The sequence below is a fragment of the Notechis scutatus genome, chromosome 16 (genome assembly GCF_049901735.1).
Source record: "Notechis scutatus isolate UNSWTSFEM ecotype Mainland chromosome 16, rNotScu1.2, whole genome shotgun sequence".
Taxonomy (NCBI): Eukaryota; Metazoa; Chordata; class Lepidosauria; order Squamata; family Elapidae; genus Notechis; species Notechis scutatus.
The window spans coordinates 2658599-2684903 of record NC_142024.1 but is presented as its reverse complement, the minus strand read 5'-3'; the positions used below and the strand labels follow the sequence as shown (position 1 = coordinate 2684903).

The window sequence follows — 26305 nt, the reverse complement described above, 5'->3', positions numbered from 1 at the left end:
GACGATTGTGCTCGTTGCTGGTTTCGGCGTGCAATTCTCCATTAGCAGATGCTCCGGGGCATTTTCCTGTGTGCTGCTTCTTTGTGGTTATTTGTACACCGTTGTGTATTTTGGCTATGCCGCGTTTGTCTTTTTTTTTAATTTTTGTTTTTTTTTCCCTTCCAAAGGAAGACCCGCTGCTCGAGACACCTGTTAGCAACACCAAAGCAGGTGGATCACCTTATGGGCTCCTTTCCCACCTGCGAGGAGAGAAATGTTGTCAGAAAATGGGGGGAGGGAGGGAGGGAGGGGGAACCTCCCATCATTTGTTCTGCCGAAGGAACAAATCCGCAGCGAGGAATGGAATTTGGAAAAGCTTTGAAAACGCTGTTTAAATTCTGCTGTAGGGAATTGCTGGTTCATGCATTATGCTGTAGGCCTGGTTGATGCGATTCTGCTTTGTTAAACCAGCCCCAGTAATTAAAGTTACATTTCAGGCAAAGTAGATTTTTTAAAAAAATAAAAAAAACCCAGTTATTATTAAACAGTTGTTGAAGGAAACTAAACTGGTTTCTTCCAACTGGTTATGCGGAGAAAAATCCAGGGGCTAACTTCATACAATAAACTAGGCTAAAGGCAAACAAACTGTGTTATAGGTTTTATAGGTATTAATCCACCTCACTTTATGATCCCGAAACCGGTCGTCTTTGAAGTTGTTCAATCTTCCCCTGCCCAGTGTAGTCTACCTCAGGGGTCTTTGGGAAGGTAAATGGGAGGGTTAAGCTAAGAGCATTATTCTTGGAGGAGAAGATGGAGAAAGTATAGAATGCTAGATTCCATTTTTATCCTGGTTTTCAGCAGGGAAGGACCTTTCCTACCTGCTCCCAGCAAAAGATGCTTTAGAAAGAAAATATTATTTTAAAATATTAAGACTTGTGGATGTCAACTCCCAGAATCCCCCAGCCAGCAGGCTGGCTGGGGGATTCTGGGAGTTGACGTCCACAACTCTTAAGTTGCCACGGCTGAGAAACCTGCTTTAGACCGAACCAGGCAAAGGGTTAGGTTCAAACCGATGCACTCAAAGCGGCCCATCTTCCCCACCTCCTCCCAGTCAAGCGGATCACAAAGATGCCAGATATAGTTTTAAATAAACATCCCACAGGAAGTCTGTCCTCTGTACCAGATTCCGAGCTGCTAAAGCCTACAGAGAAGCAAAACCTACAATCTGGAAGTTTGTCCAGCGACATGAACGCTGATTTCCAAAAGGGAAAGGTTTTCGGTGGTAGCCTCCCTCCTCCGTTATCCCAAACGGCTAGCGTGTTTGGCAGCTGTTCAGAGTTGTAGCTCACGCTTGGAGGCAGGAGACGAAGACACCGACGGCGGCAAGACTAACGGCGCTATGAAATGCTCAACCCTCCAAACGTAAATAAAAGGCAAACAAGGGCGACATTTTAACGGAGCGACGACGCTCTGTGCCACTTCAAACACATCTGGAAAAACGCGCTAATAGTAATCAAAGCATTGGCGCTTTTATGTCGACTCGGAGCGCTGGAAGAAGACAGGCTGTATCTGCAGAACTGAACAGCTGGTGTGATGGAGGTGTGAGGTTATTTGCTAGTTGCAAAAAGGATCTGGGAACAACAGCCAAGAGGGAGACGCGGCGGTTATAAAGCCAACGGCAATTGAAATAACATTTTCAAAATTGTTGGGAAACTATACTCCCAGTGAATTGAGTCCAAACAGGCCTGTCCTATTCTGGGTGGCTCATCCAGGAACAGATGATGACATGGGTGTGATCCAGCCAGTCGTGTCCGACTCTTGCTAATTCGATGGGCCAGATCTCGCTACATCTTCTGATCCTACAACATTTCTTCGAGTTTGTTCTATATTCTGGCTGGTGTCAGGTTTGAGGGTGTCCAGCCACCGTCTTCTTTGACAGCTTGGTTTCCTTCTACCAGTAACTCTCCCCAGCATAAATGGCTTTCTCCAGTGAATTCCCCTGCATGGCATGGCCGAACACTCCATCTTGTCTTATTTAGGTCTCTTTTGCCGATGCCTTTGATCAAGTGGGATCCATTCTGTGACCGCCTTGGTCCTCCTGCCCTTGGTTCTTCTTGCTACACGACCGGCCCAGTTCCATTTCAATCCTTTTACTCTTTGGATGGCATTGTATACTTTCGTCTGTTCTCTAATCCGCACGCAGGGTCTTTCTATCTTGCCTTGTGATGCTGAGTATGGAGCTTTCCGTGGCTCTTTGTGCCACTCAGAGCTTTTGTATGGATTGTGAGGTTAGCATCTGTGTTTCGCCGGCATGAGTTAGAGCAGGTAGCACACGGATCGAAAACTTTTATCTTCAGGCATAGGAGGAGGTTGTCCTTTAAAATTTTGCCTAGCTATAGGCATATGCTGTGTGTGTGCATGCATACACAGTATATATTTATATATTAAATACACACACTCTAACTGCTGAGAGAGAGAGAGAGAGAGAGAGAGAGAAAGAGAGAGAGAGGGAGAGAGAGAGAGAGAGAGAGAGAGAGAGAGAGAGAGAGAGAGAGAGAGAGATGTCCTATATATATAAGCAGGAGACTGGAAGCTAAGTCCTATAAAGAGGATTTGAAGGAACTGGGAAATTTTAGCTGAGAAGTGATGGGTTGCCTTCACTGGATGTATAGTATTCGATGAGCAATCCTGCAAGTATGTCTGTTGGCAGAGTTAGCTTACATACATAACGATGTGACAGAACTCATCAATGGGATAAAATAACAGTTTGGGAAGTTCTCCAGCGGTTTTTAAATTGACCGTCCTTTCTCTGATTGATCGTTGGGTTTTACCCTGCTATTATCCTACCAGCATCAACGCTCCCCCCCCCTTTATCTATTGAATGTGGAAGATGGGGCACTCGGTCACTTCAGGCTGTGGTTTATGGGAAGAGAGTCCCCAGATAGAGACTATTCTATTCTATTTCTATTCTATTTCTATTCTATTCTATTCTATTCTATTCTGTTCTGTTCTGTTCTGTTCTGTTCTGTTCTGTTCTGTTCTATTCTATTCATTGCCCGATGTTCTTTTTTTCCTTGACGTAGGTTTCCTCCATTAATGGTCATTTTGATTTGGAATTTTACAAGCTATGAGGTAATTTAAGTTAGCTCTCTAAAAAGGAGATTCTTCTTCTTCCTCCCTGGCCTTACCTGCCTCCAGTCTCAGGTTCAAATACAGAAAGATCCCAGGAATTTAGATATGGCATTTGTTTATTTGACTTCATTCAAAAACTTTTCAAACAAATTGTGAGGGAGCCACCAAGTGGTAGAAAACAAGACAGCATCACTATGGGATAGTTTAAATCTGATGGCGCCATTGCCAGTTTAGCAATGCTTCAGCCTTCTTTATTAATTAAATTTATTTGCTGTCATCTCACCACAAGCTAACACAGTATTTCAGCAAATAAGATGTCACCACTGCTGTGTTACACACAAACACAACAGTGCATTCATGGGATCATTATCCCCTGGCTTATTAATTTTTTTAAAATTATTTTTATTATGTCTTTCCAAGAGTTCAAGCTGGCAAATAACTCATCCTCACTAGATTATAAGGATTACAATCCTCGTTTGGTCACAAAATATTGCGTAACTCAGTAGTACAAGGCCAATAGGGGAGGAAAAAAAAATCAACTGTCAATGTTGGGGCTGCCATGAAAACAAGAATGTAGAAAAATATTTTTTTTAAAAAAATCAGAAACACAATGAGGCTTTCAAAAATCCCATCCACACAATGTTATATTTGAAAGGCTAGGAACAGAAGGAAAAAAAAAAGGATTTATAGCAGCATTTCTCGACATGCTAGCTGGGAGACTCTAGAAACTGAAGCCCACACATCTTAAAAGCTTCCAAGGTTGAAAAACATGGATTTAGAAGTACGCAGAAGGGTAGGTGTAGTTGTTAAAGGTGCTGGGCTAAAAACTAGGAGACAGGGAGTTTTAGTTCCACCTGAGGCATGAAAGCTTGCTGGGTGACATTGGGGGCCACTCCTTTTCTCTCAGCCAACTCCCTTCACAGAATTGTCGTCATGGGGAAAGCAGGAGAAATAACAGGAGGAATATTCGGTACATTTGTCACCTTGAGTTACTCATACAGTAATAATGGTGGAATTAAAAATCTAATAAATAAAAAAAACAGGAAAATAACCCAGAGGTCATCTTGACTCTCCCCCTGCTTAGTGCAAAATCAATCAGGACATTTCTCCCTACAGCCTCTCCCTAGAGACCTGTAGCAAAGGAGGCCTTCCTAGATCTCGTGGCATCCCGTTCTGCTGGCTAACGGTCTATACCAGGGTGTCCAACCTTGGCAACTTTAAGACTTGTGGACTTCAACTCCCAGAATTCCTCAGCCAGCTGAGGAATTCTGGGAGTTGAAGTCCACAAGTCTTAAAGTTGCCAAGGTTGGACACCCCTGGTCTATACAATCAGGAAATTCCTCCTGATGGCTAACGGTCATGATGGCTAAACGGCCTCAGCCTCTTTTTTATTTATTTATTACCAAACTGCCAAAATCCAGAACGATGACACTGAAGCTTTCAGACCCACTGAAAAGAAACAGCCAAGAAACAGCCAGAGCTATCAATAGAGCCAATCTACCTCCTTATACACCGAGAGTGGCTGTGAAAAGACCAACCAACATCTGCAGTGTTTGATAACATTACATTAAAATTAAAAGATAAAAGAAAAGCCAAAGGCAAGAACCTCCAGGATTCATAAGGGTAATAAGTAGAAAATGGAGTCTGAAACTGAATTCTTTCTCATGCATAGTTAACGGCTTATGGCGGGAATACTGGAAATGTTTGCAGCCTTTTAAGAAGTCAGTAGATTGATCTTGCAACAGCAGATCTATAATTACTGGCAGTGTTTGGTCTGAGAATTTACAAGAAGTGTGAGGAGCTCAGGAAGAAGGCAGGCATGATATAAAAGGTAAGTTTAACAAAATATGAGTCAGCTTCAGTGCCCTAAACAGACCCAGAAGCAGTCTTGATAAGGAGCAGTATACTATTTTCTCATTGCCACAACCGAGGTCAAGGGTTTGATTTGCCCTTTCATGTGGAAACTTCCTTTAACCCTTTCGGACATCACGCTAAGCCGTAAATCATGACTTATCTATCCTAATGGACTGATGCAGGTATTGAGCTAAGCCAAACAGCAACAAAAACCACAGTGTGAAATGAAACTTGTGAGATGGGGCACCGCTGTTGAACTTCTCCCCAACCTTCTTGAAAACTCTTTCCTTGAATTATTTGAGGGGCAAGGTAAAGATTCATGAAACGTTTCACCCAGAACGTTTTCCTCAGAGTTCTGACCGTCACAACCTACTGATTTTCTGAATTAACATCTGAAGACTGTCAAGAACCAAACAGGCTCCATTTTGGAGGACAGAAAAAGTAAGTCTTTACTTTTATGGAAGCCTTAGTTGCTGGTTGGATTCATTGAACACAAAATCAGTTATTACCATAGTACTCCCTCCGTTTTTCCCCATAGCAACATCCCTGCAAGGTGGACCAGAGGAAGAGAAATTCCAGATTCTAGTTAAACCAGTTAACTAGAATCTGGCACTCCCACATCAGAACAATGGCAGTGTAGGTATAGCCCAGTGCTGTCCTGCAAGATGCCGTGGGCACATTTGCAACGAGAAGGGCTCGATGTGCAAATTGTGTTTGTGGTGAAAAAAAATGGTTGTTTTTGCCAAACCAAGAACCGACGGGTAAAAGACGACTGAAATTAAAACCCTGGGCAAACCTGTCCTATTATTGGAATTTCAGCCACAATGTTTATCTTAGTTTTGTGGCATCCTCGGCGGGGATTGACTTATGCGCTCAGCATCAGATGCCAAAGAAGAATACAATGGACGTTCCACCACTCTCCCCTTTATCTTTGAGAACAATGCAAAATGGGGCTTCGCTTCTTTGCGTAGACCAGTTTCTGGCTTGCTGAGGCCCAGAGCTGGTCAACAGTCCAGAGGTTGGGTACCTCTGCTCTAGAAAGCCTCAACTGTCTTGTTGTATATTTATTCACCTGGTCAGGGAGGAAAGCAGCCCCGTTTTCAATCCGGTACGTTGAGGGCAATTTGGGGAAGGGCTGCCAATCAGTCGAGTAAGCCCTTCCGTGTTGGCAAAGGGAAGCTACACCAAGCTGTGAAATTCTGTCGGCTTAGATCGATGGATACTCAGCTGGCCTAGGAAGCACCGGTCTGAACGCCTCCGACATCTTAGCAGACAGATCATCGATGGGAGCCTATTTTTTAATTTCCTGCATTATCACGCCTGATTGCCATTTATGCACATTCCGAGTAATGAGACCAGACAGGCCATGTGTTGCACGGGGATGCCAAAGAAAAGGAATCTTATCCTCACCAAAATTTTTTTTTTAAAAAAATGGAATTTCTAGATCACTCGGCACTAAACAGGAAACTTTGGTCTCCAGCTCACAACAGACCCACCCAGCAGGATGAATGGCATAGGAAGATGGGGTGTTGTGGTCTAAAACCTGGCAAGAGAATGGAGTTGCCTAACTTAGCATAAACATGGAAATAGCCTCGGTTAGAATAGAATAGAATAGAATAGAATAGAATAGAATAGAATAGAACAGAATAGAACAGAATAGAGCAGGTTAAGCAATGGTTGGTTTCATGAATCAGGCTAACCCCTATCAAGCTGAATTGTGGTGAAGTGACTCAATTTTCTAGCTTTGTACTACATCACAGGATTGCAGATATTGTAGCCATATTCAGTTGTGTCTGGGAGCTTATGCTGTGTCGATGGAGCCACGGGAAAGGTGTTTAAATAGCTTAAACTTGAAAGAACTTAAAGGAAAACCAAGGGACACATTCTCATACCTCATACACGGTTCCATCAGGGCATTGAAGTATTCCATGGCCTTGTCTTTGATCCAGGATCCAGTCACCCTCAAATTTATCTCCATTTCTAACAATAAAGAGCCAGGAGAATAATTTTAGGTGATTTGGTATATGAACTTTAAAGGGGGGGGGGGGAAAGGCATGCAAGTTTTTCTGACAAAAAGTGTCCAGTACCCCTATCTGGATGACAATACAAAAATGAATGCCAGGTTTATAATGGTGACAACTAGAGGTAGAAATACCTGGATTCAAATTTCTACCTTCACTGTTGCCGTCCTTATCAAGGAACCAAGCAAGCGAACCTGTGTGAGATCTAGGTAGCGCATGAAACCACGCCCACCCCCTGATCCAGGTAAAAAAATATAATCCATGGAACCAGTCCTTGGTGCCCAAAGGTTTGGGGCCACTGGCCAAAAGGAGTGCTGTGAGAATAAAATAAGAGGAAAACAATGAATCTGGGCTTCCTTGGAGGAAAATAGGACAGAGATAAGGAAAGTCATGTAAAAATCAATTAAAGGACAGTGCATTTCTTAAAACAGCAATGAGCTGTTTAAAAAACTAATTTTTAAAAACAATCAGTGATGTAGCCTGAAGAACAACTGATAATAAGCTAGGTACCACATCACGTAGCAATTCCCAGCCTTACCTGAGCTCAAAAGCTAAGCTGGCCTAATTAAGTATTTGGATGGCCAAGAAATTACAGGGCTGTAAGCTTAATTAGGAAATTGAAAAGATATCGTGAAAGATGGCAAGGGGGAAAACCGCTCCCAGACTATCATGCAAAAAAACCAAGGGTCATCCCCAGGAAGTCCACAAGAGTGAAGTTTAATTTGGAGAATTTACTGTTTTTAACACATTGGCAGTATCTGAACACAAAAAGTCAAGCTCCGTTTAGCTACTTAAGTCATACTGGTCCTGTTCACACGTGAAGCCCCTCTAGGTTGGTTCACACATGGTGGTAGGACAGACACAATTATGGGAACTGAGGGGAAAGAGTGTGCTTTAATAAGCCAGACGAAGCCATGTTAATTGATTATACACCACATTCAGCTTCTCTTCTGCTCTGGCTCTTCTAGGGCTCTGCAACCAATTATGGATCTTGGGTTATTGCTCCTTCCTGAAAGTTCTGCTTTCAGGCTGAATCCAACTAAAGGGCCAGCAAAATAATCAGAGAAACTCACGGGAATGTCATTTTTCCTCCTCCGTGTTTTTTGTTGTTATGAAAGCTTCCTTGGTAAGTCTCTCCATCCTTTTCCGTCAGCGACCCATGGCCTATGAAGAAGAAGACTTTGCGTTATAGAGAGAGAAACAATGCCAAAAGCTTTTTTTTTTTTTAAACCACAAATTACTGCATAAACACTGTCATTTTCTTGGCTGATTTGAAAGCTAAAACTAAAAGTTGTTGGGGGAAAGGTGAATAAAGAAAACCTGCTGTGATTGTTTTACGTTTTGTTGCTGGAAGAAAACGACTTTTGCTCTTGTGAGTTACAAGCATTTGTGCAAAGGGGAAGTGTTGACACAAGAAAAACACTAGCTACGCAACTGAACTGATCCCAAGCACAGATGGAAAGCAGCAACTGTACCCCTCTGGACAATGCAAAGGTGGATCCAACAATCACACACGCACACCATAAGGCAAAGACAACAACTTGTGCGCTTGCCTCAAAACGTTGCCCTTGTGTCGCTGTTTTGGTGTCCTTCCACTTTGGGACAGAAGTTGCTGCCTGTTTGTCCCTAACAGTTGTGGGACCCTGGCTGTAGTCTGGGATACGGCTGGTGGAAGGGATCGGCAAGCCTGGGAAGTAGGCTTGAGCAGCGGGTTGGACTAGAAGACCTCCAAGGTCCCTTCCAACCCTGTGCTCTTCTGTGTTTCCTTGCACCCTGGTTACAAATCAGCATCTGGACTAGACTGGAACGTTAATGCAATGCTCCTAGGCCAAAACTATTTTTGAGAATTCAACATTCTTATTTCTCGACTAATTAACTAACCCACCCATAAATGTGAGCAGAAGATTTCTCTCCCAGCCTCCCACTTCAGTGAATTTGGGTTCAGGCCACTGGAATCAGCTTCACCGGGTGGGGTCAACATATCAGTGTCAATTCTTCCCCGTGTGTGTAAACCTGGGCATCACAGCATGTTTAAATAAAGACCAGCTTAGCGTGATATATGAATCCCACCCTAGTTGCACGGATTCTGCCCCTGTTTACCTTCTCGTACCCCGTAAGAGAATTCTCCTTCATATTTGCTCCCATTTCCATAATGCAAAACTCCGTGTCCGTGAAGCTCCCCGAAGAGGAATTGGCCGGAATAAGTATTCCCTTGAATCCAAAAAACACAATACAGTGAAACTCAGGGGAAGCTGTGGCAAATGCAGTTTAATAATCCTTGCTATTCCCATAAAGATTTTGATGGTGCCTTTCTCAGCGTGAGACATTCCAACTGAGTAATTACCAGCTGCTTTTTTTTTTATTATTATTATCAGGACAGCTTCAAGAACAAAGGAAGTGTTCATTAGGTCTTTATTTTACAAACTAATGGAATCAGAGCCGCTATTCCTTCAGGTCTTTCATACTAAGGTATCTTAAAAAGACGTTAGTGCTACTGCGTAGGGGAAGGAAAAAAAAGAAGGAAAAGAACAAAAGAGATTTCAGATATTGTTTTTTTTTTAATAGTTCAGGAGATGAAGAAGTACTTTTATTTCATAGACAACTTAACAGCTTTTTGATGGCGTACGTTCACTCAAATGCCTTACGGAGGAGGAGGTACGCTGAATATAATTAAAAGAGAATCCTAAGTCCTTTGGGACAAAGCTGGAGTGTCTATCAAGTTAATCCTAACAAGGATGAGGTTGCTTTTTAGCCACTTCACATGCCGCAGTATACAGGCAGACCTCAGTTCTGATCACAATTGGGACCAGAAAAGCTAAGCAAGGCAGTTTTAAGTGAGCCACGCCCACATTTTTATGCTACGGTGCTTAAGTTGTTAAGTGAATCATGAGGTTGTTAAGCAAATCTGGCTTCCCCCCCATTGGCTTTGCTTGTCACAAACTGGCTGGGAAGGTTAGCAGATGGCGAGCACGTGACCTCAGGATGCTTCAACTGTGATACTTACATGCCGGTGGCCAAGCACCTGAATTTTGATCAACTGTGAGGACACCACAATGGTCGTAAGTGTGAGGATCGTAAGGTCACTTTTTTCATTTGCCTCTAAATCATTGCTAAATGCCATGGACTAGCCGTACATTCACATTTCTAGCTAGAAGGCAAGAAAATTGGGTCTTTTGTGTGACTTGACTAGGTTCAGTTTTGGTTTTGAATAACATGTACACTTGGGTGTGTGTGCTTCAATACTTATCATTAGGTCACAGCAACACAAACTCTTACCCTGGAGCCCTTTTCTATAAGTCAGTCTTCCCCAAGTTGTGTTGCTCTGTATGTCCTACCATTTCTACCTATCACACCTGGAGGGGAGCGGATACAAAATAAACACAGTCACAAAAACAGGTGAAGCCCCCTTTATTCCTTCACTTTGCTTCAAAGCTCCAAATATCCTTGACTGGAGACAAAAAAAACTCCCCCGCAAGCAGTTACGAAAAGGAGGAAATGCCGTTTAATCTACAAATGCCTATAAATCATAAAGAGTAAAAACAACACAAACCACACTGAAGCAATTAAGGGAACCAGGCAAGATAAGGGCTTGAAGACATCCACAGATATCGGGATACACCCTGGGAAGGACGCCAAACTCAGAGAGGAACAACAGACTAGAGATATTTCCATGCTTTGTTTCCAGCACTGGCCCATATGCATGTCTGTCCTTTTAACCAGTTCTCACAGCTGCAGCCTGGGAAGAGGATCAAGGCCCTTTCCTCCCCCGTAGACCACGCAATTCACGCCTCTCCCTTATCCTCTCCTCCCTGTGTGCCCTAGGATGGAAAGAGGATGGGCCTGGGTCTTCCTCTGACTGCCCAGCCGGCCTCCTCCACAACCTCCGGAGCCACACTTCCACTCCACACTTCCACTCCCTGTCGGCTGTTCCTTCTCTCCTTTCTCTCCCTCGGAGTCAGTCTCCAACAGAGACATGACAGGGAGGTTCTTATATCACATAATCCTATCCACTTGATGCAATAAGAGGCCATTCCCCGCCCCCCGCCCCCATCACATCGTTCCTTCAAGAGGGGAATGTTGACTTACTCAGCAGAATGCCAAAATTTAGGGCAACCATAATCACAGTAAAAAAGACTCCAAAATATTGGACGTGAGTTAAAAATTGCTTAAGTTGGCTGACCAAGAGGGCAAATCGATGAAAGGTGAGAATGGAACAAAACATACCAAGCTGTGGGTGGAGGCACTGAATGGAACACTAACAAACACAGACCGTGTGTCATTTTTGTTGTTGCTGTTTTGTAACAGGCACCGATCACAAATCTAACCTGTTGATGCCCAGTATCGGAGTCCATGGCCAACAATTTCTCCATCCGCAAATTCACCTTCGTAATAACTCCCATCTTTGAACAGTAATTTCCCATGTCCTGGAAAAGAAAGATCAGTTAAAAAAGAAGAGCCTTGGATGGGTTTGGAATTTTAAAAATTGTTGGGCTCTCTTTGCAAAGGGGAAGCTTCGTAAAGGTTCTAGGGATGAAGTCACTAATAAAGCTGATAGCAGATAGTTAATATAGAAAGTTGAAAGCGGTAGCACCCTTCTACACTGCACTGATGAGACCACACTTGAAATACTGCGTCCAATTTTAGTCACCACGATACAAAAAAAAAAGAGGTTGAGACTCTGGAAAGAGTACAGAGAACAGCAACAAAGATGCTTAGGCAACTGGAGGCTGAAACATACAACGAACTGTTACTGGAATTGGGTATATCTAGTCTAACGTACAAAAAGACTAGGAATGACACGATAGCAGTCTTCCAATATTTGAGGGGCTGCCACAGAGAGGAGTGAGTTGATACTTCCTACTTTATACTGCAAGGACCTGCTTTCCAAATTTCCAGCGAGGGAGTCAAATTACCCTATTGGGCAAAAAAAAAAGTTTCATAGCCTTTTAAAAACTATCCTATCAGCCCATTTAGTGTAGATTATGAAATACTGTAGGAAAAGTTATCACTCTGATGCCATCTAATGGTCAAAAGTATGTATAAATATATTCCATCAAATACATCTCGTTTTGGAAATATTGAATGATAAGACCGGGCCATTCTTTGCTTCCTTTTGAGGACAAATCAGGCATTTGGAATTTGATCAACTGCAAAAAAATGATTATATGAAAGATGAAAGATTTATACAAAGAAACCACAATATGTCAGTGTTTTTCTTAACCTGCTGATCATTCTCCATATTTTTTTATTAAATAATTAAAATGTATTAATTACATGGCACTGAAAGAAGTGACTTATGACCGTTTTTCAGTTATTACCTTTGCAGCATCCCCATAATCAATTGTGGTCGTAAGTCGAGGACTACCTGTATTTAATAACAATAGTAAAAATGCAGGTGCATCCAATTAATATTCAAAGAACCTGCCTGGGAGTCTAGAAATGTGTTTAACCGATCAGCGTATTGGTTGATCTTAGATAAGATGCTATTCATTTCATTGTTTGTATTGTGGGGAAAATAGGAGGAAGAAGGAGTAATAGGTATGTCCGCTCCCTTGGTTTTTTTTTTATAAAAATAATAAAGGTGGGAAATAAACTTATTTATTTAAAAAATAAATAAAAATAAACTTATTTATTTAAAAATAAACTTATTTATTTAAAAATAAACTTATTTATTTAAAAATAAACTTATTTATTTAAAAAAGGTGGTCACAAAATACCTGCTGAGTATACCTGCAAAGAAAGAAAACTTCTGGTTCCTTACCATGTTTTTTCCCTCGCTTCCATTGTCCTTCATACTTGAAAAAGGAATTGGGGTAAACATAACGTCCATAGCCTAAAGGCAAGAGAAGTCAAAAATATTAAAAATACAATAATGAAAAGACTAGGATAGACACTTCAGTAAAACTAACCTAGGAAGTTTCCCAATACTTTTCTGATGGGAATGTTTTGGATCTCCAGTTTGGTTACAATATATGATGTTTTTGTGGGAGAAAAGTAACAAAACCTCACATTCCTTGATGTAACCTAAAGTGTTTTATTGTACGCAAGGAACTGTAATAGAGAAAAATTGTGGTTTTATGGTTAAATGTTGGATTAGAACCAGTCAATGGTATTTGTGATACATTTTTAAATGTTCAGTTGACAGTTTAATAATAATAATAATAATAATAATAATAATAATAATAATAATAATAATAATAATAATAATACCAATAATAGTGTGCAATGAATACGACACAATAATAATAGTAATAATAATAGGAATAGGAATAATAGTAAGTGATGAATACTAAATAATAATAATTATTAATAATAATAATAATTGTAATTATTATTGTGTATAATAATAATAATTGGGTCAGGGAATCCTTCGATGAATAATGATGATGATAATAATAATAATAACACCAATAATAATGTGCAATGAATACTACACAATAATAATAGTAACAATAATAGTAATAATAATAGTAATAATAATAAAAAAGTGGGTCAGGAAATTCTGCAGTGAATACTACTGCTACTATTACTAAATAATAATAATAATAATAGAATACTGAATAATAATTATTAATAATAATTATAATTATTATTGTGTATAATAATAAATGGGGTCAGGGAATTCTTTGATGAATAATAATAATAATAATAATAATAATAATAATAATAATAATAATAATAATAATAGAATACTAGATAATAATTATAATTATTAATAATAATTATAATTATTATTGTGTATAATAATAAGTGGGGTCAGGGAATTCTTCGATGAATAATTAATAATAATAATAATAATAATAATAATAATAATAATAATAATAATAATAATAATAATAATAATAATAATAATAATAATAATAATAATAAGGTCAGGGAATTCTTAGAATATGCAATTCCTCCAGGGCGACACCTGCCAACCGCGGCCTTGGTTCTCCCGCTTTCGGACGTGCATTCTGGTAGACTGCTCCTGCCCCAGGAGGCTCCACTTAGGACCCGATCTAGCCCCTTTCCGCGGGGAATCGCCCCTCCTGGCCTCCTTTTTTTTCCCGCCGTCTCCTCCCCAGCAAAGCCGTGACTTTCCCCCCTCCCCCCCCTCACCATTCCTCCGCTGATCCTTCATCTCCCCACAGTAAGAAGCGGCTCCCTCAGCCGCCATTTTCCCGTCTCCCTCAAGGGACGCTGTTTTGCCGCCATCAAACCCCAGCCGCGGATTGGCTGCCGCGTTGCTAGGAGACGAGGCTTCTTGCTGTTTTTTTTTCCTTCCTCCTCCCCCAGAGGGGAGGGGGGTAAGAAGTTCGGGCTTTCGCTCGGCGGGGCGCATGCGCGGAGTAAGTGGCGTTTCCCAGGGAATAGAAACAAGGAAGTACGTAGGGGCGGTTTTAAATGCTTTCCTTAACTTAGGAGTCGAGGAGGGACTGCAGATTCCATGATCCCCAGCCCCGCACGGTCCGGACAGTTAGAGGAGGAGAACCCGGGAAAAAAACGCCGCACGGGTTTTCCACATAATGCCTTGCTGAGCCAACCATTGGGGCTGCTGGGGATGATGGAGTCTGCAGTCCCCACCTACCCACCCAGGCTGGGCCGTGGCGCTAGCTGGAGGCCCGAGTGTACTTTAAAAAAACCCGTTATGTCTGTATAGGTGGCTGGTGTTTTTCTTTTAGCCACTTTATGGACACAACAGCCCTGATAGGTAGGCCGGGAGGAGGGGGAGATCCCCCCCCCAAATGCATCCCTGCCGGAGAGGCTGGATCTCCTCGATCCTGGCTGCTGTGGCTGCGACCTGGATCTAGGAAAGCAGCCCTTGTCAATCAAAAACCCTTTGATCTGCCTGTCCAACTCCCCACCCCGGTAAGAGTGGACCTGCTGCTGGCAAACCGGGGACTACATATCCCCTAAGCCGCAGCAGGAAGGCCGGGCGGGGGATCACCCTGCTGCCGTCCCACCCTCGTGCCAGCTAGGCCAAAGGTCTGCAATCCACCGGGAGCGCCCATCCCTAGGGCTCAATACAGCGCTTATGCGGGGAGGGGAGGAAACTACCGCTCCCAGAAGGCCTCAAGCGGCTTGGCTGCCTGAGGCCTCTGGGAGCGGTAGGCTGAGGGATTCTGGGAGCGGTAGTTTCTCCTTGGCGAGCGCACCTACGGCTGGAGGGGGTAGCTGAGGCATTCTGGGAGCTGTAGTTCCCCGAATGTGAGGGCCTTCTAACTGAGGCGAGGCTGCCTCCAACCCAGCAGGCCTCTTTCCCCACAGAACAGAGGCCTAGTTTGTGTGGGGGCTTCCCGACCCCTTTGGCCTTCCACTCTCCCTCCTCCTCCTCCTTTTCGCCCCGGTAGCGGAAGCTCTCCTGCCGGCCGCGCGGTTCCGCCATCTCGGAAGGTGGAGAAGGAGGAGGAGTCGGCAACGGCGGCGGCGGCTCCTCTGCCTGTTCAGGCGGGGCGGGAAGCGGAAGGAGGGGACACCCGGCGCGGCCTGGTGAGTTACCCCCCTTGGGCCCGACTAGGCCGCGGCCTGGCCGTTGCCTTGGCAACCAGGCCTTCCAGTTCGGGGGAGAGATGGGGTGGTGGTGCTTGGGAGGCCCCCAACTTTAATTACTCCCCTCAGGGCGGGTGTGTCTGTTCGGGGGGTTCGTCACTGGAACCTCTTCTGTCCCCTCCTCAGTTTCCCCCAATGGGGTCCCGCCATTTGGGATGCCGGGTGATGGTTCTGCGTCCTCCTTTTGGGGATAAAGAAGCGTTGTTTCCATTGATTCTCTTGGACTCCGACCTCCATCATTCCCAGCCGGGACAATGGGAACTGGAGGAGTTGGGGGTTGGGGTGGTATTTTGAGTGCTGGGTTTGAATTAGGGAGCTGGCTGTGGTCGGGGTACAGGTAGTCCTCGACTTACAGCAGTTCACTTAGTGACCGTTCGAAGGGTACAGTGGCGCTGGTGGAAAAAAGTGGGGGGAGGATGGGATTGGGGACCCTTTTTCCCCCCACATTGGACAAACATGTTTGGGCATCCCCTTGGTCACGTGATCAGAATTGGAGCCGCTCGGCAACGGACTCGGACTTACGACGGTGGCAGTGGTCGCAGGATTCCTCCTTTTTGCGACGGTTGGACCAAGCAAAATCAACGGGGGAAAGCCACGACCGACTTCTTAACAGAGGCGAGAGAGGTCGCAAAATGGGGCCAACACTCGCTTAACAAGCATCCCGCTTAGCAACGGAAACACTGGGCTCCATTGAGGTCGTAAAGCAAGGACTTCCTGTATTATTGCCACATATTCACCTTAGACCTCTAGGCAATCTATTTTGGGGGAAAGGGGGTGTTGTCCCTCATTTTTCCCTACAATACCCCGGTGAGGTTGAGAGCATGAAGATTCGCACCCAGATCCACCCTTGAGTGTCTAACAGGGAGATTGGAGGCTTATCATTATCCCGCCGAAATGCTAGCCGAAATGGGGGTGGATTTCTCTGTCTCTTCTTCTGGTCCTTTTAATTCAAGATAATCCCCATTCACGTCCAAATCTTCTAGCCCGTGAAAGCTGAAGCTTTAGCTCACCTGGTGGTGCCTTTTCCCTCCCCAATCGTGGCTTAGCCCAAAGAAAAGGAATCAGCCAACATTAAAGGGTTCAAAGGAATGAGATAAACCATTAGGTTAGGGTTAGGGGTGTAACTACTACCGTGTGTTCAGCTGTGATAACAAATTTCTTGAGAAAAATCCTCATTTTTTCCACCAGTTGTGTGCCATTGGTTTCATGGAAGCAATTCAGAGGTTGGCTGAATTTGGGGATAATTTTTTTAAAAAATTCTCTCCTTGAATCAAGTCACTGAATGGTATGAATGACATTAGCCAGGAGACATTTCTTTAGTTTACACACCCTGTGGAGGTTTGGTTATTTTTCCCCTGAATTTTTCTTCGAGGCGTGCCTAGTAGATTGTCAATCATGCTTTCTGCTTTTGCTCCCCTTAGGAAACGTGTGTTCATGTAACAGCCATGTTTAAGGTTTTTTTTTTTAATCCACCTTAGGTGAAAATGCAGCCACTGGCGTTCATAAATTTTAAATAATTGCTTTGGATGTTGTATGAAGCAAACGTCAACCTGAAACTCTAGGCCAACCTGAATCTTTTTTTCCTGCAATGTTCATAAATTTATGATTCTTGTCGCTCTGCTTCATGCTTTGCTCGAATGCTTTTATTGAGAACTTGCCTCCATAAATTGTGGGTGCTCCATCACAAGAGGTTTTCTTGAAGAGACTGGACAGCCATTTGTCTGCAATGGCACAGGGCTTCCTGCTTGAGCAGTGGGTTGGACTAGAGGACCTCCAAGGTCCTTTCCGTCTCTGCTATTCTGTTAGGAACTTGTAATTCTAGCCTCGATTTTGTAGAATCGGCATGGTCGGCGAATTACAATTTCTGCAGCTTGCTTGACTGGTAGAGAAGAAAAAGGTTGGTGCGTTTATAATAAAGAGTTAAAGGAGAATGAAACTGAAACATAGTTAGTCACTGGCCTGAATGGCCTCCAAATTAATATGGAAAGCCAGACTTCCCTTGGACTGAAAAGGCCGTGCTATGTGAAGACCAAGGAGTGTCCGATCTTGACAACTTTAAGATAGACATCAACTCCCAGAATTCCCCAACCAGCCATGAAATGAATGGAATGGAAGTCCATAGGTTTTAAAGTTGCCAAGATTGGGCATCCTTGCTACAAGTATTTAGTGAACCACATGTGAAGCCAAGTATTGGGTTTACTCGACAGCTTCCTTGAAAGCTAACACTGTGGTAGCCCTTCCACCTTTTAGTTCAGTTTGTTTTAAAAGTGGAACTTTGTGTACCGAAACACTGTTTCGTTTCCTTCCTGCTTTTTCCCCCAACCTAGCTGCATGGTTGCGTTTTCCAATTTGGAATCCAAGTAACATCCAGAAAAGTCCTTAGGATCGAATTAAAACTTAACGTTGTCCCGGGCTAACAAATAGCATGCATGTTTTATTCTCATCCTTAGTGATTTCCCGCTGTGCTAAAGCTTAACTTCAGTTTAACCCAGCTATTCTGGTTTGCGAACGCGGTTTGTTGGGGGGGTATTGAGCGGTTGATGGACCAAGAGCCACGGTTAAATTGTAATCTGGAGTGATGTGCAACTTTAGGCTTGGTTGTTTCACTGGATATCAAGCCAAGATCTTTTATATTCGATTCTTGGTTATATTGGTGCGGTTTATCATTTTGGAATGCTCTCCTTTTTGCCGCGTTGTGGTTCTTCATCGCTGTTATTATGAGAATATTCTCACCGATGGCTGGCGAGGGAATTTGTTTGAGGTGGTTTAGCAATCATAAAACTTGCTCTCTTCCCTTGGACGCAAATTCACCTTCGCTGAAAATCTTATCATTTCCAAATGTGATTTCCTAGGCTAATATCACTCGTATTCTTGCTGATCTTCCAGCAAGTTCCAAATTACGGGTCAAAGATTGTTTTCCCTCTCTGATTTCCCAGTCATCCTTTTCCTTGAAGGCAGCACTTCTCACGCTGTCCTGGCAAAATCTCTCTTGCTTTCCTGTTCCTGGAACGAAACTGAATTTCCATTTTCTCCGCCCTCCGAGCCTGATGTACCAGGAAATTATGTCATGCTTTCGCTGATGTGGCACCGCAGCTCCAGCGATTCCCTGTGTGTGGCTTAAAGAGAACATGCAGCTTTTCACCGAAACGAACCATGGTAGAAACCAGAAGGTCCTTTTTAAGTCTTTAAATCTTTATTTGCGGTCCAAAGGCTAGTTATAAAAAAGATTCTTTTTCTCTGTTAAAGAGAAGATGAGAGCCCCGAAAAGAGGTTGTAGATTAAGTGTCATCTCCCTTTTGAACGAAAAGGGGGTTTGGCTTTCAATCGTGCTCCAAAGAGGAAGTACTCTACAAATCCACCTCTGAGTAAAATATAGCTAGCAATAGAATATTGAGTTGGGGTTTTATCTGGTCTGCGAAAGCCCCGTGTGAATTGTGCATGATTTATTGGGCTTTTCGAAGGCTTTTCTGTCCGGCCTTGCAATCCCATCTCCTCGGCAATTTTCCTCCCCACGTCGATTGTACAACCCAAAGTGGGAAAGCTTTGTATAGCTAATCCTTGACTTAACAAGCACAGCCAGGCCCAACATTTTCGCGGCTGAGTGAGACTGTTGTGAAGCGAGTTCTGTCCCATTTTACAACCGCTCTTGCCACTGGGATGCTGCCATTGTTGCAAATGTTTAAAACAAAAAACAAACAAACCCGGTCATAACTCGCTGTTTTCAATGCTATTGTGACTTCCAATGGTTGTTCAATGAATGGTTGTAACGTCGCCTAGGAGATTTCCTAGGAGTTTGTAATATGCAAGGATGATGTGCTGAATTCTTTGTGGGTTTTTTTCCCCCCACACAGCCACAATGTCAGAAGGGGACAGTAGCGGTGAGTCTATCCATGGCAAACCGTCCGTGGTCTATAGATTTTTCACGAGACTTGGACAGGTGAGTTTCACGCACGTACAGATCCATAAACCGCTCCAGGGTGGTGCATGCCTGAATGACTAAATTAGCATTTGGTCCAATTAGAGCCGAAAGAGAAAAACAGTTGATATTGAAGGGATTTCTCCGGCCTCTGCTGGATTGTGGGAAGGAGTGTGTTGGATGAATCCCTCTAGCTATGGCTTATTTTATTTAAATATACAAATACAAAAATTTTCTTTCTTTCTTTCTTTCTTTCTTTCTTTCTTTCTTTCTTTCTTTCTTTCTTTCTTTCTTTCTTTCTTTCTTTCTCTCCCTCCCTCTCCCTCTCCCTCTCCCTCTCCCTCTCCCTCCCTCCCTCCCTCCCTCCCTCCCTCCCTCCCTTCTTTCTTTCTTTCTTTCTTTCTTTCTTTCTTTCTTTCTTTCTTTCTTTCTTTCTTTCTTTCTTTCTTCTCTCCCTCTCCCTCTCCCTCTCCCTCCTCCCTCCCTCCCTCTCCCTCCCTCTTTCTTTCTTTCTTTCTTTCTTTCTTTCTTTCTTTCTTTCTTTCTTTCTTTCTTTCTTTCTTTCTTTCTTTCTTTCTTTCTTTCTTTCTTTCTTTCTTTCTTTCTTTCTTTCTTTCTTTCTTTCTCTTCTCTTCTCCCTCCCTCCCTCCTCCCTCCCTCCCTCCTTTCTTTCTTTCTTTCTTTCTTTCTTTCTTTCTTTCTTTCTTTCTTTCTTTCTTTCTCTCCCTCTCCCTCTCCCTCTCCCTCTCCCTCTCCCTCTCCCTCTCCCTCCCTCCTCCCTCCCTCCTCCCTCCTTTCTTTCTTTCTTTCTTTCTTATCTTATCTTATCTTATCTTATCTTATCTTATCATCTTATCTATCTAATCTTATTTATCTAATCTTTATCCGTCCATCCAATCTATCTAATCTATGCTGCAGGCTTGTTATGTTCAACCCTCACTTAATATGCTGAAAATCTTGTGTTTCCTTTAGATTTACCAGTCCTGGCTAGACAAATCTACTCCATACACAACAATCCGATGGGTCACAACATTGGGTTTAAGTTTTATCTACATGATTAGAGTTTATTTACTGCAGGTAAGGAAAGAAACTGAGGCTCTTGGCTTTCCTCTGGAGCCCCCGCCAGGAATCCACACGTTGCCAATTATTGGCAGCCTCTCATTAGCCCCATTAATGTTTATTGTTTTATTTTGGCCAGTTAAAAGATGGATTTCTCTGCCCGTTAGCCTGGCCTCCCAGCCCAATAACCTATTTAAAGCTGGGGGGGAAAATTAGCCCAGAAATAATCCACAAAGAATTTTCTTGGTTTATCTTGCTACTGCCTCTGTCAGCTGGCTTGGAGATGGATTTGTAAATCACACTCATTCTTCATCTGCCATTTATTCTCACCTTGCTTTGTTGGGTGGGGGAATTCTGGGAGTTGAAGTCCACGCATTTTCGAGTTGCCAAGGCTGAAAACCACTGCTCTGTGGGTTGTCCCAAATGTGTTGTTGTTGTTTTCCAAAAGGCAACTGGGCTTATCTTCTTTTTTTTTTTTTTCCCCTTTAAAGATATCAAACGCATTTCGTTTCTCACCCAGGAAGCTTGAATGAGAAGATAGAACCAAAGGAGCTTCTTGGATGAGAAGCGAAACGTCTTCAAAGAAAAGAAAAAACACCAGTTGCTTTTTTGGAAAAAGTCCCTTTTGGGACAACCATGACCTGGATGATGGAGAATTTCCGTAGACATTTTCCCTGTGGATTCTTCTGTTATCTCCTGCTATTTGTTCTGACCCAGCTCCCCAAACACGACAAACCCTCTGAAGTTTAAATCAATGCTTCCTTTATTAGGAGCACCAGCACCAGTTTCTCTCTCACCGCAGGCTAACAAGTCCATCCAGCTGGGAGATGAATAGTTGCCTGCCACATCTATTCATCCCCACCCCCTGCCTTTTATCTAGCAGTGGTGGCACTTCCGTCCCAAGGACCGGCCCATAGATTTCCACGGCTCTCCTCTCCTCTCCACTGGACCTGGCTGTTCCTTCTCTTTCTCATCAGCCACCTCATTAGCCAACAGACTTGGGGGCTGTTGACAGTCCATCTGAAGGCTGATGGATGGCCCAGGATCCTTCCTTCCCTCCTTCCCTCTCTCTCTTTCTCTCTCTCTCTTTTCTCTCTTTCTTTCTTTCTCTCTCTTTTTCTCTCTTTCTCCTCTCTCTCTCTCTGCCAGCTCCATTCCCTCTTCCCCCTCAGAGCCCCCAGGTTATCCTGATGCTGACCTTGACTCCCATGCCTCCTCTTCCTCCTCCAGCGGGCCGACAGGCCACAACACTACTACCCGTTATCCTCCTGTCCTGGTTCATGGGCTCCCGATATTTTGGGAGTACGACTCCTGCAATCCCTTGTTATCAACCATGCTGCTTATAGGATTCCTCCTGACTTCTGACTAACCCCCCTGTGCGTTGCTAATTATGGGCCCTCAGGGTCTGTAACTTCTGGGTTGTTGTTTTTTAAAACTTAAGTTCCCCTCTGACCTCCCGGTTCTTGAATCAATCTCTTCTCGTTCCCAGGGTTGGTATATCGTGACGTATGCCTTGGGTATCTACCACCTAAACCTGTTCATAGCTTTCTTGTCCCCAAAGGTCGATCCCTCGCTCATGGAAGATTCAGGTATGATCAAGTTGGGATTTGGGCAAATGTGCTGCCGTTTGCTATAGGGGGCCGTTGATCTTTAGGGATGGATTGGGTTAAATTTAGTGTACTGTATTGTCATTGCACATCGTACAAGGAAATTAAATACCATCTTCAAGTGAACTATACAGCAGAATTCAGCAGAGCTCCTGCCCTGGGATAGAAGCTCTTTTTCAGCCTATTTGTCCTCGTTTTTATTATTCTGTACCGTCTGCCAGATGGTAATAGTTCAAAAAAAAAGGGGGTGCCCAGGATGAGATGGATCTTTGAGAATGTTTTGAGCTTTCTTAAGGCAGCGGGAGCTATAAAGCTCTTCCAGAGAGGGGAGAGGGCAACCCATGATCCTCTGGGCAATGACGTTAAACCCTCTGGAGTGCTTTCCTATCTGCCACTGTGCAATTGGCAAACCATACAGAGGTGCAGTAAGTTAAAATGCTCTCTATGGTGCAGCGGTAGAAGGTCACCAGCAGTTTCCCATTCAGTTGTTGTTCCCTGAGAAGCCTCAGGTAGTATAATCTCTGCTGGGCCCTTTTGACCAGGGCTGCAATGTGAGCCCCCCAGGTCAGGTCCTCTTTTAGGGTAACACCCAGAAACTTAAAACTGGCCACTTGCTCCCCTCGGTCTCCCTTGATAAGGAAGGGCTGGAGGTCTGATCTGTTCCTTCTATATAGTTCACTATCAGCTCCTTGGTCTTTTTGGTGTTGAGGACCAAGTTATTGTCTCCATTTTTAGAAATCTTGCTCGTTCCTTGACTGGGTGGATTGGGGGTATACACCTCATCTAAGGTGATTTTTTTTCCTTTGGCACTGTGTTTAAATATCTTGTGCGTACCCCTCTCCTTGGATTTTAAACCATGGTTTAGTGTCCTGTACAATCACAGCCACTTGTGCTTGATTCTGTAAACCATAGATTACAGGACAATCTACAGGTGTAGTCCTTGACTTACAATCATTTAGTTACAGTAGCGTTGAAAAAAAAGCGACTTATGACCGTTTTTCATACTTAACGACCGTTGCACGGTCACGTGATCGAAATGCACTTGGCAACTGTCTCGTATTTATGACGGTTGCAATGTCCCACGTTTACAACGACCAAGAAGCCAAGCCAACTTAGCAACCATGTTACTAACTGCTAACAATCGCAGCGTTGTGGTCGTTAAGTCAAGGACTACCCTTCACGCCCTTTAGAGCGTCGTTCTTTCGAAGCGACACGGATACCCCTTTGGGGTCCTGGAAGCTGGGACTAGGGAACGTCGGTTGTGCAAAGCAAGAAAGCAAAAAAATTCGAGTCCTGAAAACATCTCTTCGCCTGCCGGAATGGGCTGAGTCAGCAAGCTGCAATTTTTGTTTTGTTTTTTTAAACAGCTCCTAAATTAGCAAATAATTACTATTTTTTTAGATGAAGGGCCTTCATTACCGACAAAACAGAATGAAGAATTCCGGCCTTTTATCCGGAGGCTGCCAGAATTCAAATTTTGGTGAGTTGGTTTCGAATAAATTGGGCTTCCTTCCTTCCTTCTCGTCTTTGCTCTTCTGGCATTCCTGCAGAGCAGTTTTTCTCAACCCTGGCGGGGACTGGAGTGCAATTGTCTCTAGCCGCTAATTTATCTAACAAAATGAAATTCAGTGTAGGGAAAAGTAAAGTCCTACCCTTAGGCAAGAAAAGCCACAAGGACACCTATAGACTGGGTGAAACCAGGCTCAATAGCAGGAACTGGGAGGGGGATCTTGGAGTCTTAATGCACAACCAGCTAAATAGGAGCCAACTGTGTGCAGCAGCAGCCCAAAAAGCTAATGCAATCCTAAATTACATTAACAGAGGGATACAGTCGAGATCAATGGAGGGATTAACACTACTCTGTAAAGCCTTAGTAAGGCTACACCTAGAGTACTGCGTCCGGTTTTGGTCACCACACTATAAAAGAGATGTTGAGGCTCTAGAAAAAGAGCAGAGAAGAGGAATCAGGATGATGAGGGGACTGGAGGCTAAAACATACGATGAACAGTTGCAGAAACTGGGCCTGCCTAGTCTAGGGAAGAGAAGGACCAGGGGAGGCAGGAGAGCAGTCTTCCAATATTTGAGGGGCTACCCCAGAGAGGAGGAGGGGGTCAAGCTGTTTTCTAAAGCACCTGAAGGCCAGACAAGGAATAATGGATGGAAACTGATCAGGAAGAGATACAACCTGGAAATAAAGGAGAAACTTTCTGACAGTGAGAACAATTAATCAATGGAACAGAAGTTTCCTTCAGAAGTTGTGGGAGCTTCATCACCTTCAAGAAGAGATTGGACAGCCATTTGTCAGAAATGGTGTAGGGTCTCTTGCTTGGGTACGGGGGTTGGACTAGATGACCTACAAGGTCCCTTCCAAACTCTGTTAATCTGTTAAATCTCTTAACCCCGACATCGTTTTCTTCCCCAAAGGCATTCTGCCACTAAAGGCATCCTGGTTGCCATGACCTGTACATTCTTTGAGGCTTTCAATGTTCCAGTTTTTTGGCCAATTCTGGTGATGTATTTCATTATGCTGTTCTGTATCACGATGAAGAGGCAAATCAAGGTGAGTGCAGAGTGCAAGGTGACTCCAGAGACCAGAATGTCCAACCTTGGGCACTTCCAAGACTGGTGGACTTCAACTCCCAGAATTCAATCACCAATAATCATGTCCTGGCTGGGGAATTCCGGGAATTGAAGTCTACCAGTCTTAAAAAGTGGACAAGATTAGACAAGCCTGCTTTTTGACCGTGAAATGAGGGGGCGAGACAGTTGAGATGCTCACCCATTTGGGAGGGGGGGGGGAACCGTACTAGCATAGCCCTGGGAAGCAAAATAAATACAATACTAACCAGGTTTGGCACGCTAGAAGAAGCACAATTGCTCCTGCCCCGTTTTAAGGGTGAGATGGATTATATCAAAGTAATAAAATTTATGTTTTAACGCCGAGCAGATTGAGCCGGCTACACCCCCGTTGCCGAAAGGGTGACGGGAGATAATACCCTTGATCACGAAAAGGTGGCTTGTTTGGAGCTGCTCTTCAAACCGCAGATCGTGGTAACCCCGATCTGTCAGGTGAGCCTTTCTTTGCCCGCGTCCCTAGAGCACGTAAAGCCAAACGATTGTGGCTTAATTTAAGAGCCTCGTTCGGTGCTCGGAAAACCATAGCTTAAACGCAGGGGCCTTCAAACCTGACAGCTTTTAAGGCTTGTGCATTTCAGCTCCCAGAATTCCTCCTCCAGTCATGTTAGCTCAAGGAATTCTGGGAGTTTTGGAAGTCCCCCAAGTCTTCAACTTGCCAAGGTTGGAGACACAGGGCTTAAATCTTGTTTGTCTGACAGATCGGCCTTTGCAGGCATTTTTCTCGCGGTTTGGAAGACGGGGAGGAGAGAAAAAAAAATGGAGGCGGCGCCTTTTTAAGACCTGTGTTTTTTTTTTTGTCGTTCCAGCATATGATAAAATACCGATATATACCGTTCACCCACGGCAAGAGGAGATATAAAGGAAAAGAAGACCCAGGGAAGACTTTTGCTAGCTAGAAACCCCCCACCCACCCCCCAAAAAAAACCTTGCTGACCAACTGCCCCCCTACCCCCAGCGTTATAATTAAAAAGACCGGTTTTGAACCATTGTAACGATGCCTCTGTTCTTGGTAATCAGTCATCCATAAGAGGTCCAGAGGATTCGTTTCTGTCTCTTCTGTGGATTGGAGAGGGGTGTGTGTGTGTGTGTGTGTGTGTGTGTGTGTGTGTGTATCTGGCTCTTAAAATGCCTTTCCATGTCCACAGGAGAAACATCTTTTGAATTTTGTGGCTCTGGGAACAAACTGCTTTATCCGTCCACGGCTTCTTTCCCCCTTCTCTCTCTCTCTCTTTCCCCCACCACCTCTTTGGAATTTATCACGTTTACACATAGGTACGTGTCTTTCTGTCTCTCTGGGATCCGAGGGCCCTGGGATTTTGGCTTTCCAAATTTGGCTGGCTGTGGCTTCACAGGAAGGAGGCCTCCTGCGTGCATTCCAAGCAGAACAAAGTAGGTAGGCAATTACCCGGTTTCCCCCGAAAATATGACCTACCCTGAAAGTAAGGCCTAGCTTGTTTTTTTTTTTTACACGTGCGCCCAATATAAGCCTTACTCCCAAAATAAGCCCTGATTAAGATCCCACCCACTCCAGAGTGGACGGGTAAAAATTAAGCTAGGGTGGAGCTTCC

General features: G+C 43.9%; 2 protein-coding genes across 4 annotated transcripts in view; one reads left to right on the top strand and one right to left on the bottom strand.

Moving 5' to 3' along the window:
* The window catches only part of MORN1 (MORN repeat containing 1), a 65148-nt gene extending 50732 nt beyond the window's left edge, over nucleotides 1-14416 (bottom strand). Inside the window, exons 1-6 of the mRNA XM_087944434.1 lie at nucleotides 14088-14416; nucleotides 12748-12819; nucleotides 11312-11410; nucleotides 9087-9197; nucleotides 8060-8150; nucleotides 6858-6945 (exon numbers count right to left, since the gene is read on the bottom strand). Coding sequence (XP_087800560.1) covers nucleotides 6858-6945; nucleotides 8060-8150; nucleotides 9087-9197; nucleotides 11312-11410; nucleotides 12748-12819; nucleotides 14088-14310 — 684 coding nt within the window. The 5' untranslated portion in view covers nucleotides 14311-14416. The remainder of the gene's footprint in view (nucleotides 1-6857; nucleotides 6946-8059; nucleotides 8151-9086; nucleotides 9198-11311; nucleotides 11411-12747; nucleotides 12820-14087) is intronic.
* Nucleotides 14417-14986: 570 nt separating this feature from the next.
* On the top strand, nucleotides 14987-25729 carry RER1 (retention in endoplasmic reticulum sorting receptor 1). 3 transcript variants are annotated; one of them, XM_087944432.1, is made up of 7 exons: nucleotides 14987-15458; nucleotides 19370-19455; nucleotides 20407-20511; nucleotides 21983-22082; nucleotides 23502-23580; nucleotides 24525-24660; nucleotides 25544-25729. In XM_087944432.1, exons 2-7 carry the CDS (start codon nucleotides 19375-19377, stop codon nucleotides 25631-25633), a joined length of 591 nt encoding a protein of 196 aa, XP_087800558.1. In that variant the 5' UTR covers nucleotides 14987-15458; nucleotides 19370-19374; the 3' UTR covers nucleotides 25634-25729. The 3 variants fall into 3 exon arrangements, with proteins under 3 accessions (XP_087800558.1, XP_087800559.1, XP_087800557.1); XM_087944433.1 differs by lacking the exon at nucleotides 14987-15458 and adding an exon at nucleotides 18554-18688; XM_087944431.1 differs by lacking the exon at nucleotides 14987-15458 and adding an exon at nucleotides 18565-18674.
* Nucleotides 25730-26305: the final 576 nt, after the last annotated feature.

Excerpts from the sequence above, each read along its gene's own strand:
- RER1 (XM_087944431.1), top strand. The coding sequence starts at position 18,647 with ATGCAGCTTTTCACCGAAACGAACCATG. Across the intron at positions 20,512-21,982 it reads TTAGAGTTTATTTACTGCAG|GGTTGGTATATCGTGACGTA; the intron begins GTAAGGAAAGAA and ends TCTCGTTCCCAG. Across the intron at positions 24,661-25,543 it reads CGATGAAGAGGCAAATCAAG|CATATGATAAAATACCGATA; the intron begins GTGAGTGCAGAG and ends TTGTCGTTCCAG.